The sequence below is a fragment of the Nymphalis io genome, chromosome 17 (assembly GCF_905147045.1).
Source record: "Nymphalis io chromosome 17, ilAglIoxx1.1, whole genome shotgun sequence".
In the NCBI taxonomy this organism is placed as follows: Eukaryota; Metazoa; Arthropoda; class Insecta; order Lepidoptera; family Nymphalidae; genus Nymphalis; species Nymphalis io.
This window is the reverse complement of record NC_065904.1, coordinates 7,957,520-7,971,101: the sequence shown is the minus strand read 5'-3', so window position 1 is coordinate 7,971,101 and position 13,582 is coordinate 7,957,520. Positions and strand designations below refer to the sequence as shown.

The 13,582-nt window shown below is 31.9% G+C and overlaps 1 protein-coding gene across 2 annotated transcripts in view; it reads right to left on the bottom strand.

Moving 5' to 3' along the window:
- Positions 1-13,582, bottom strand: part of LOC126774835 (protein dead ringer) — a 124,564-nt gene that overhangs the window by 25,975 nt on the left and 85,007 nt on the right. For both annotated transcript variants that reach the window (XM_050496466.1, XM_050496467.1), the window contains exon 5: positions 10,950-11,022. In XM_050496466.1, the coding sequence (XP_050352423.1) occupies positions 10,950-11,022 (73 nt within the window). The remainder of the gene's footprint in view (positions 1-10,949; positions 11,023-13,582) is intronic.

The window sequence follows — 13,582 nt, the reverse complement described above, 5'->3', positions numbered from 1 at the left end:
ATATTTAATTAATTTCTCATACACAAACATATTTGTACGTATGATGTGATGTATGATTGTTAATCAATTAATGTGTTCGCTAATGTTCCGTAACGTTAATATCACATTTCACAGCCGTTATAAACGTTCTAGTTGAACGTACTGACCTCAGATGTAATACTTCACTGAATTTAGACTATTACTACATTTCTATTTCTATCGACTTTTTCGTTAGTTTATATAATAATGATTGTTTTATTTGTACATTCGATACTTAGATAAACTATTTCATATATCATACATTTTAGTTCATTGTGATTTAACGCGTGTTATTTGTTCTGCTGCCTTAAAACCAAAGATGTAATAAGTGTGATTTCCCAAATAGTGTTAAGGATATGGAAAATTCAATTATAATGAGTACAGTCGTTTTCGGATTTAGAGAATGATACGATCAAATTGTATAGCATAGAATAGAATAGAAATAAACTGTCTCTAACTCTATCTAAGTACCTACTTGTTAAGAATTTGTAAGTTTTTAAACTAGCAATAAAATCATAATTTCGTAAAAAGTTTTAATATCACTTGAGCCTTTAAATTGGTAAACGAATAAGTTGCACGCTAAAAACATTTAGAGGGGGCGGCAAGGGTGCAATTACCTCTAAATAAGTAATAAATTACATAGCAATGGTGCGCGGGCGCCGCGTGACGCTCCGCGCTGCTTCCGCGAAACGCCATCTAGTGAGAGAGAAAATTGCACTCGGATCACGATCGATATAGACATGAAACACCGACTTATCGGACCGAGTCGTGACTTTAAATGATTCCTTTAATATAATTAAAATGCATTTATTGGTTAAATATTTAGACATGTATGGAACGTAACATTCAGCAACGCAACTGCGATTCGATTTAGTAGCAATTATACGAATTGTTTCTAGATTACGTACTCTGTGTTAATTTAAATATATTTATTTAACTACGTAGACTTTGCATTAAGCACTAAACATAGTCCAATAGATTATTTAAAAATCCGAAAACAACTAATGTCTAAATCGATAGTCCGATATTGATAAAATTTGGTATAGAGATAGCTTGGCTTGGACTCGCGGGAAAAATTGCTACTAGTTGATCCAAATCAAGTAATTCGCGAGTTAATTTATTAGTTGAAATATGCAATTAAAGTGAATTGAGTTTTTTCAGTAAACTCAATGTTATAAAACTATTAAGTTATGTTACAACAATGTTGCAAATCAGTGCATTATCCCCATTTCCACGTGCCTTGTTGACATTTCCTGAATAGGCCTTTGTTGAGTCCAGTCTTTCTGCCTCGTAGAGTATTATACTTTGTAACTGTGGTCACATGGGAACGTTTAATACTTATGTAAGATTGACTAATTACTTTATTTTCTGACTAATTAAAAGTTAAATATATTTTTTTTATTTTATTTAATCTGTGCAATAGAATAAACAACTTTTTCTGTCTCGAAACATTTTTTTATAGTAGACGAAGAGTTTTTATTGTAATAAAAAAAATCTAGTGCGTTAATAGGTGCTATGTTTAATAATTTAATAAAAAATTAATGAATGGAATACCATATCTACAATTGTTATCTAAAACATAACAATGATAAAATTCCTTCCCTATCAAATACTCGAACGGTACATAGTATTGGCAAATGAGTCATTTTCCAGAATTCTAAGCTTTTCAATCGTATCGCTGTCTCCAAATCAGGTAGACAAAGTACATACAATAAAACATTTACCTGACGTCAAAAAAACACATATCAAAGCAATTAACTGGGAGTAAACCTTCATGGCGTCAGAGAGATTACAAAGGACTTACCACTTTTTTTGTCAGATACTATTTGTGGTAATTTAAACCCTAAATTGAAGATCATACGATTGGTTTCAGTTTATCGTAGTCACAGTGTTGGTGGCCACGTATTTGTTTTTACGTGATAAGAAATTGGTCATCTTTGACGAACCTCCGCGATGAAATAAAGATTTATGAAAAAAAAACTTTGCCAAATAAAAAAATAAAGACGTTGTCAAACGGAAATATTAAAAATACTAAGCGAATATTCCTACATACTTTAATAAGACGATCGTCTGCCCTGACTATTAAAATTTCTACGGCTAATGACCTCTACGTCTTTGAAATAAGGGTCACAAGCATGATTCTACGTAGAGCAGATGTCGCGGCGACAAAGTAAGACGTACGTGCCTGTCGCATAAACAAGGCGTGATGTGTGGGGCCGGCAGCAACAATAGCTAGAGCGCAATTTGTGATTCGACTCTATAATACGCTGTAATTGCTTCAAAAGAGAAAACCACCCTTTATTTTTGCTAATTCGGTAACAGAGAAAGGTGGTCCGTGTTCAAATAGCTCGTTCTAAACATCACAAAGGTTATTTATGCAACTTTGTTTCATTTAATAATTAACAATTGTATAACTGTATGCATTATGTAGTTTCATATTTGAATGAACCAGTTCAAAAAGATCATAAAATCAGTCTAGAAACTTGAAAAGCTCTTTCATACAGAGTCATTTATTAAATGTTATTAAAAAAAAGAAATGTCACACACGAATTCGAAATTTAAATAAGAACAGATCTCTCATTGTAGCTCGTATCGAATTTATGACGAATATGATTTATGAGGGTATTTGATGCGGATGGACAGACGGACAACAATAGCCTCATACAAATTGGTGAGGAAAGAATCGTCGGGCCATGTTTTTAGTATTATAATGCGGTCACTCTCCCCCTCCTTGTAGCTTTTTATTGCACGAAATTCTCAGAAATATAATGAATACTAATTTTATTGCTTCAATTATAAATAACATATTCAAAGTATAGATAACATACATAATCAAATAATCTCAAATTGTTAAATATAATTTGCACATAAGTCGAATAAATTAAAAAAATATATATAAAAAAAAAGAATGAGGGGTTCGATTTTCAAACATCAATTAAGTCTCGACTGGAGTCGAATTCGATACCTAAACATAATCGATTAAACACGCGCGTATATTGAACAATGCTTTTTGGCGCGAATTAAATTTCGTTCATAATTCCGGTCATTGACCAATGGTTACGTTTTTACAGCCATCAATATCTTTAAATCCAATCATTAAGCTTGTTTTAATAGTAAATGAATGTTGCATTTAATAGTAAATGAATATAAATTTAATAGCTCTATTCAATTTCAATATTCGATTTTTGTTATTATTTCGTCATAAAATCATTAATATATGTAAAAATAAAATAAATATATAGAAGCAAATTTCTAAAGAGTTGATCAACCGAAAACGATTATAGCCGAATGACCGAATAATTACTTGAAATAAAAAATAACAAGGCTTATAAATTATTATTTCGAGGTTATATCCCGCTAATTCATCTCATCATTCATATCTCGATTAATCAAAGTTTATCTTACTCGGTCACGGCCCATATTGACTTTTATTAATGAACATTAAAAATATGCAAAACGCTTCGGACGTAAAACGAAAAGGCAGAACTTGATGGGCCGGCGTTTATGACGTCGGAACTTATCAAAAAGTATTTATTAGAATTATGATTTAATATTTTATAGTTCTAGGTTACAATATGATTATAATATTATAATTAAGTTTACAATAATAGTATTGTTTGATTTGTTTGTATTTCAACAAATTATAAATATAAGACTTAATTAGATAGGCAAGCTGCGTTTCCCAATGAAATCTTTGTTTTCATATTGGATCACGTATTTAAAAATATCAACCGATTAATTCTGTAACAATTTTTAGTGCTTTCAAATTAAAAAAATATGTCCCTTATTTTCGTTAATTAAATCATTATATGTGACGGTGACAAACGCACTATTTGTTATGAAAATTCAAAATATATGTACTTAATATTGTCGAATCATTTTGAGCCAATATATTAAGATATAGTCTTATTTATAGACACAATTATGAATGAATTCGCGTTCATGAATGAAAAGTAAATAGTTTATAATCACGGGGATCAAACGTCAATAAAACTAATTTTATTGGTGGCGAAACAAAAGAAACATTTAAGCCGCTATAAAATATATTAATAGATATCTCAACGTAGGCGAGACAATTTCATCAGAAAAATCTCGGCCGGCTGCTGTGATTTATTAATAATGTTAAGATTACTATCTAATGCGAATGAAAATACAGACACAACTCGCATTTCTTTGCTAGTGATGTTATAGTTTTTTTTTAATTATATATAATGAAGACTTAACTAGACTTGAGTATTAGTCGAAAAAAATAGTCTGTATAATATATTTAAAAAATAAATAATAATTATTATTAATCCAAAACCTTTTTCACTTTTAAATTGAGTTTTAATATAACGGAATTATTTGTATGTTTATTATTATTTTTCATTATATCAGTACAAATAATATTTATTTACATTAGTTTTAGTGAAAGTTAGAACATTGTTATTATATTCATAATAATAACTCACTTGTTAAGTAACTCACGCCATTAAAATATCTTATAATTGCCATAATGGCATCATTATCATCGGTATTGTAAGTTTTATTTTATATTAACTTAAAATGTTTTATTTTGATAAAGATAAAAATGACGGTATCTACTTTTTATAAATGTTTATGCAGGTGTTTATCGCAAATTATATTTTAATATCACCTAGCTATTAGGTTTTGCAGAAAGGCACAATATTCAATTTTCAAATGAAATGCAATTAGAATCGTATGATTTATCTAGTTTATATGATACAATATATTTATTACATAAAACTAACTACCCGTCCGACCCTTATCCTACTCGGGATTGTACGAATAGAAGAAGAGTTTACAAAGTTTATATTAAAGGTCTAATATACAAATAATATTTATTGGGCCATTAAGACGCATTCATATTTATTTATATTGGTAGATAGTGAAAATTTAACGCTACATTCTTAATTTAAAAATAAATCATAATCATGTTGATGTACAACCGTTAAACGGTTTTTGCTTCTGATGTTGAAAAAAATCACATCAAACGCAACAAAATAAAGAAAATAATTAAATTTCGCCTGTTCTCATCACTATCAACCTTGATTAATTCTACTTTTATATGTTTGTGGATAAGGCAGCTGTTTCGTTTGATCGCGATACGCCACAGTCGACAAAATGTCTCTAGCATTTTTCACGACGGTGAAAACACAAAAATAATCGATCATAATCTTGAGAATTCCTTGGAGTGAAACAATATTATTTGTATTAACGATGCGGAATTAGAGACACGTATTATTTATTCGAGTTGAAATTAGACTGTTTTCAAATATATATTTGTTTTTAATAGTGTTGCTATTTAAAAAAACACAATAAATATGAAATATATTTTTACCATGTCAATTGATGCTAACTGAAAGTATTAAGAAAAATGCAACCTTAAATAACGTTTATCTGACACAAAGTCATTCAGTGACTTCCCTTCTTGACTCATTCATTCATTCAATGGACGCGAACATCGACAGACTTGTGCGCTTCTGTTGCTTTGGTACAATTCGTAAGCGTAACGCTACTACCATATCTGTTTTTATTTCAAATGAGTTAAACTGAAAAACATAAATGACATAATTGAACATTATCGTTTTATTTTTTTACATTTTACGACACTGTTACTGAAAAAATAATAATGCAAATAAAATTATCGATGAATCGTTATACCAAAAACATAACCAAAATAACATATAAAATGCATCGCTTTTTTTATTAAAATATAAATAACAAATTATAAAATTTTATTTCGTCTAGCTTTTTTTAATCGCTGTTTTTTTTAACTTGGGCAAAATGAAGGCAGGTCGCCCTGCATGACTGGCGCGTTCACTCCTTTATTGGCGCGAGATGACCGTCACAATGTTGCCTGCCAGTGCTATCGACTGACGTTTACCGATTTATTACAAAAGATCTTTAAACGTACTATGTTGGTACTGTTTGCTTGCTGTTTCAATTTTAAATAAACACATAACACTAATTTGCATATATACAGATATTAAACTTTAATATTTTTTTTTATTATTTATTATGTTAATTTTATTGAAGTCATGATTAAACGAACTTAAGGAATAATTACATAATGAGGGATTAAAGTGCAAGATACAAAAATGCAATAACGATTGGTGACCTTATGAATAGGAACGAGCTTAACCGCCTTTTTCTAAATGATGATATACTTTGTCATCTAATCTTTCTAAATACCAAACACTCATTGGTCGTCTATTACATCATCAACCATGATCATTCTGAGTAAATTCAATTGAGTTAATCTAACTTTGACATATTTAAGCAATTGCAAGTTTGAATATTAATAACGCTATATGAAACTAGTGGTTAGAACGCGTGAATCTTAACCGATGATCGTGGGTTCAAACCCGGGCAAGCACCACTAAATTTTCACGTGCTTAATTTGTGTTTATAATTCATCTCGTGCTTGACTTGGAAACCTGCGTGTGTCTTATTTCATTGATATTCTACCACATGTGTATTCTACCAACCCGCATTGGAGCAGCGTGGTGGAATAAGCTCTAAACCTTCTCCTCAAAAGGGAGAGGAGGCCTTAGTCCAGCAGTGGGACATTAAAAGGCTGTTACTGATAATCCAAAAACTATAACTCCATTTCTAAATAAATTTTGCAGTCAGAATGAAAATGATAAACATTAATAATAGTCGTAACTTTGTATAAACTAGCCAGCTGAGTATAAAACAAACACTTCAATAAAGTGTAACATTGCAGTGACAATCGCAATCATCAATCTTCGCCCCAGCGAGATCGGACCGATCATTAATTTAGTTATTTCAAGCCCCGAGGTGACAATATGCTTCAATGAAACGCCGAACGAATTAAAAATTTCATTAAATAAAAAAAAAATGTGCATTATAAGCCGTTATTTTCAAATTTAGATCTTATTCACTATTTTCAATGATGTAAAATTCGAATGCATATTTTTAAATTTAGAATATAGAAAATATTTGTATCTCTTAAAAACTTCTGATTCAGATTTCAAGGAGTTAAATAAATCTTGAACAATTCGAAACTCTACCGTTGATAAATTTTAAACGTAGAAAATTATATATGACAATCCTAATATGAATATAATAATATGTAATATTATATAACTGTTAAAACTTTGATACGTAACTCTACAGTTATAATTATTATAATAAGTTTCTATATACTTCTAGGAGAACACTGAAAATCGGCCCTTACAATACATCGTTCATTCAAAATCCATTTGAACAATAATTGTTCCACGCCCATATATCGAGTCTCGTCTAATCAATCAGTTTGAAATTAACATTCGTAAAGCTAAACAGACGCAAACGTATGGCCACATAACCCGAAATCGAATTAACTAAAGCTAGTTTAAGATACCAATTAAACCTCTAACAAAGGCTATCCTCGATGACGAAAAAAAAAAGTTTGATAGATTCACTCTTTAATCTAATCTATAATCTGTTATGTTGTAAGCGAAAAGCAACTCTATTTTCACATTATAATGTTCAATTTAAATTGACTTTCACGCGTAAGACACTTGAGAAGGCTGTTGGCACAACATCTTATATCGATTAAACAGATAATTAATCACGGGAAATGAATCCGAATGAGATGTTATTAGTTATACTATAGTCGCTATTAACAAGTGAAACAATACCAACGCTGGTACAGGTTGTGACGATTTTATTTTTAAATCATATTTTTGTTACAATTTTTAATATTTAGAAATTGGTAGAAAGATTTTGAGTTTTTATATAGATGTAACTAAATTAATAACATGAGCGTTTTTTTAAAAAAAAATCTATCAGTATCCGATTAGTATTTATTCTATTTTGAGGTTATTTATGTTTACATACTTTTTATTTTACTTTTTTTCGAAAATATTTCTATGCACTCCTGTTTAGTGAAGCAGACAGAAGCGGGTTGATGGCCGATCAATCAGTTGCTAACGAGTTAGTCACGTGGTAACTATCCTCTCCCCACCTCGATACCAGAAAATCGAAAAAAGACGCCCTAAGACTTATTCGAAATGACAACGAACGCAAGAAGTTAATTGTTATTACTTAATATCTATGGATAAGGTAAAAAAAAGTCACGGTGGTAGGTACGTATATCGCGAGCGTCACGGTAGCATGCGCAAGCGATGCCGTGGCGCTCCTCGTTAAGACGGAAAGGGTACCGCTGTTTTTTGTGGGTATTCAGTTGTTCGGGGCGCACTCGACGATTTGGACACCGGCGAGCCCCACAAACGCACTGTTCCCGTAAGGAAAACACGTATTGCGTTTTTCCAGCGTTAAAAAAAATAAAATAGAGTATTTGTACATCGCACGATCCCATCCAAAATTAAGTTCGAATTGATATAAAAATACTAAAATAGTAATAGCTTTCATCTATTTCTTGTATTCTTAAAGTACTCGCAAATAATATTATACCTATTTTAATAGTTGAATCGGTGATTGCGATTTACACGAATCGATTAAAGAACACCCACATCGATATCCCGATTAACATTACCATAATGGTTTGTCGCTGGCCTTAAACTAAACGTCTGAGATTGATTAAAAACAAAAAAGATATAGTGATGTGATGTTATTTTTTTTAACGGTGATGAAGACAGAGTGCGGCGCAGGCGCGGGGCGTGTCGGGTTAACTTTCATTACTCATGAGCAATAATAAATGATAAAACATTATTAATACGAGATCAGAAATGGAGGCTGGCATAAGGATAAGCTGGGTCGAATAAATTAATTCTAGTAATTAAAATACGAGTAAATGACCATAGCGAACTAAAAACTAAAACGAACAAATATTGCGTTTCAAGTTTATCTATATACATTTAATAACACATTAACTAGACAAACGATTAAATAGCAACCAAATTTATTCAAATCTTTAAAGTTAATTCGATCAACCCAACATCGATTCGATTCGAGTTTTCGATATATATCGTTGAAGAAAAACGACGATTAGTTTCGCTGTTATCGCCTCGCGTAATAACAGCCAGAAGTTTATTGGCCGTGTTCTGAAGTGATAAATTGAATAATAATTTATTACGTACCAGATAAGACCCGGTTCGATTCCGATTTCTGATATCACCAAGGCGAAGACTATTGCACGGTCGTGTAAATATTATTTATAACATTTATTTCAATTATGACAAGTCGGACAAGGATGTGCGATTAACGAGCCAACTCGTAAAATAGTTCTGAAGTCACTTATTAATTCCGATTTATGGGCTATATTTTATTGGATTTTCACAAATCTTAAATTTTACACATAACCCGTTATTAATGTCAAATATACGAAAATAAATACCAACAACTATCGATGCACTAAAGTTAATAAAACATATAGATTTAAATAATTAATGAAAATGTTTAACGACCAGGAAAATGTCACCGATATTATAAATAAAAAAAATATTGATCTACTTTAATGGTGGTCGTACACGACCAAGTTAACTCTCAAGTTTGCAGCGGACTTAAAGTCGTCCAGTTTGCAGAGCATCCATATAGACCACTCACGTTCAAGTTCGCCATTTAGTTCTCATGATGCCGCACCAGTGTAAAGCGTGTCGTCACCAGTGATGGACGACGAAGCGTAGCCATCCTTGGCTAATTGCTCGCAATTAGGAATATATCGTTCAGAGTGGTGCGTCGTCGCCTGCCGTCTAACGCCGTGGTCACTTGACCACACACACCATGTGTACTTCGAGGTACGGTAGATTTGCCTAACAATATAATGAGCATTTTGATAAGTTACACAATCTGCCCAATGACAACGATGGCGCTATTAAAAAAAGCGATCAATTAAAGATGGAAAGAGAGAAAGAATCGAAATCCATCTGAAGCTCGAAGAAGACGGACATAGTTATCAATCAAATGCGCATGCGCACGATCTGAACGCCCGAGGCGCTTAACGAATTTTCAGGTTAATTATTTCTATTATGATATTTAAAATATAAGATTATCTTAAATAATAAGGCCCGTATAGCGAATTCCCACAGACAAAATAATTATTGTATCATAACTGGAGTTATAAAACAGATTTATGCGACGACTATTTATACAAAATCACTTATAAATTCTCTTATTCATATTTAAGCATCTTATTTATTTTATTCATCACAATAAAGAAGAGAGATGTCCCAGTGGCTTGAATCTTGACCAAAGATTGCGGGTTCAAACCCTGGCCAGCACTGAATTTTCATGTCGTTTATTTTCTTTTATAATTCATCTCGTATTCGGCGGTGAAGGAAAACATTGAGGGTAGATTCATTTGTGACAGTTTGTCACATGTTTATCTATCAATCCTCATTGGAGGTTCGTGATAAACCCCACACCTTCTTAAAAGAAGGGGAGGACTTAGCCCAGCTGTGGGATTTTTACATGCTGATACTTTACAGATATTTTTTCTTAAAGAAAATAAGACTTATATAAAAAAAAGCATAATGACACCCATACATTATCTACTACTTCCATTTTTTTTTCTATGATATAAATGAAACAACATTAATAATAAGACATGTACGAAATACGGACATACGCTGCGATATCTATGTTAAGTAAGCTACATTTTAAATAACACTCATAATACATTCTAGATATTTCATAGTCCAGCTAATTACATGTAATAGTTCTACATAGACGACGTACGGACATCGTTAATCATATGCGATCTTATCATCCATATGTCGATCTCCATAATATAAAACCGTTTGTGAGAGAAGATAACCTATATCTGATTGTCGAAAACCATACCAGCTAGAACTCCCTGACATAACGTCTCGCACTCGAATATAGCTCTTTTTAATTCGGTCGTGTTATATAAAGGATCGTCAATCGTGAATCGAACATTGAAATATATGATAAATTACAATTAATATCAATCGGTTGAGAATTAATCAAACGCAATTGTTAGACATAATGTGAGAACTCACCTCGCTTTTGCATGAACGAAAACAAGTCATCGAGAAATTCCTTCCTGCGCGGCTCATCTGTGATCTCGTACAACTGCAACAATATTAAAATTATTTAATAATATATATGTGTATCAATAATATAATACCTTTTGTAATTAAAGATTTAATAAAAGAACAATAAATTAAAAACATTCAAAGCTACTAAGTATGGATAGTAAAAATAAACAAAGAAATGTCAAACATAACTATTTATTATTAGATGACGGAAATCGTGGCCTGAAAGCTATAAAGAGACGCTAATATGACAAAGACGGTAACAATGAATCGCATATCACGTTAATATGAAAAATAGCCTCGTTATCGAAGCTAGGAATAATGAAAACATTAATATTCACAGTAGGAAGGTAACGGTGCGCAGTAGCCACGTGCGTCGCGCCCGCATGTCCGGAAAAAAACATCGCAAATGCATTACATTTCTCATACATTCATGAATAATCTAACTACGAACATGATAATACTCAAACAAGAATTTGAATATCAACGTGTTGAAATGTTCAGGTGGGAATCGATACGTAGCTGGCGAAGCTTGTAAATAATTTGCTTTCTTGGTTCTCATGGTACTGTTTGAATTTAATAGCCACTTATGTAGACATTTGCAAAGGTGACGCGGTGATTAGAAAACTTTGATCTTAAACAGATCGTCGATTCAGATCCGGAAAAATAGCTTGTGCTTATATTTTGTTCACATATCGGCGGTTAAGGAAAACGTGAAGAAATTTCATGAGACTGATCAATCCTGCCAAATGTGCATGTTACATGGTGGTATGATATATCACCATCATTAAACATATATTTATGATGACACTTGGACCTTTGCCCATCAGAGAGATAAACTGACTGTTTAATTTACTATTATTATACCACTTATTAAAAGACCAGACGGTTAATACGCTCAAGCGACATATTCTCTTGTTAACATTCAAGTCTACATATAATATGTCAATTATTAATTCTACTCGTGGTAACTTAAAAAAAAGTGGTTCTTCATTTGGCTATTGGCATATGTTCGGATATTTTTTGTTTTGATCTAGAAAATATTTCGATTATTCTATTTGCATTGAGTATAGATCCACATCGTATTGGACATTGCCGAGTTTTAATTGTACCGTATTTTTTTAGACTCAATATTTATTAAAATTTTAAATTTGGAAAAACAACTACAAACACAGCTATTTCTATTTATGATAGAATTTAAAATGTTCAATTGCAAAGACGGATTGCAACTACAAGCGATAAAGTAAGGCTTCACAATATTAGACTAGGAGATCTACCTTGTTCAAGCGATACACCCCGTTGCCACCGCGCATGTCATTGGTAATAATTGCCCCGATATCCGGCACTTAAATGTACTAGCAATTTAAAATAGAGATAAAACACTTGTATCACTCACATACTACGACGATAAACGGCATATTGGATGAAGCGAAGGAAAATGTATTCGAAAATGAAATGAATTTTGTTTCCAATATTATATAGCGATTGTAGGAAAATTTATACTTGTACCTTAATTGATAAAATTTTACTATAAATTACATTTTATAGATATGAATCGATCTGCACGCTTAATTTTACACGCCGTATACAAATATATCATTGTTGTTTTGGTACTGTTTAAACAATTATGTAACTATTTAAGGCTCTTCAATACGTATTAAACGATTGGGTTTTTTTATTTATTTTAACAATTAATTTATAAAATAAACTAACACCGACATGTAAATGAAATAGTTAAGAGTTAAACGACGTTATTAAATTAACATCACCATAAGAAACTCCACAGATAGTTTACATAAGCCAATATTCATTTAAAATCATGTCAAAACAAGCGTGTCTATACACGCATCAAAGACACCGAATCAAATCTATAAGCACGTGACATCAATATGGGAAAAACCGTTAAGCAAACGAACATCGTCCGGTTTACTTCGAAACGGGCAAAAGCTCATGGACGCGGCGCCGGAGAATCAAACACGAGCTATTTGCATTGAACGAACAATTACATCAGGGCACTTAGCGATGAGACGAACTGGGCCGTGTACGGACAGCGAAACGCCATTTGACACTTCCTGTTTCCTCTCCTTATATTTGAATACTCGCTTCATTAAAACATTGACACATTCGGGTCATGGCGTGCGAAAAAATTTGCATTAATGTGTTGCCGACAATTTCTATTTAATGGTTACATTTCTTAGAACAATTATCAAAGCTTTGCCCTAGTCTGTTTTAAATAGGCTGGCATTGTTCAAAGAAAACAAACGCTTGCAAAACTAAGTTCTTGTACCGACACGACAAGGAGTTCAAATTAATTATTATCACAACATTATTTATTTATTATAATAAATAACAGGAGTACAAGCTTTTCAGTTATAGCTTACTTGATAGCGTTATTTTGACAAAGAGATTCATTTTAATAAATTACATTTCGTCGTATTTAGTCATGGCTAATCGAAATGGCGTTTGATTAACAACGACATTGATTTATCACAAGTTTGAACAGGATGCTTTATCTATTGACGAAATTAATTAAACAAGACAACAAAATGTATGGAAATAACATTAGTGTTTGATATGACACGAGATTATGACTAAAT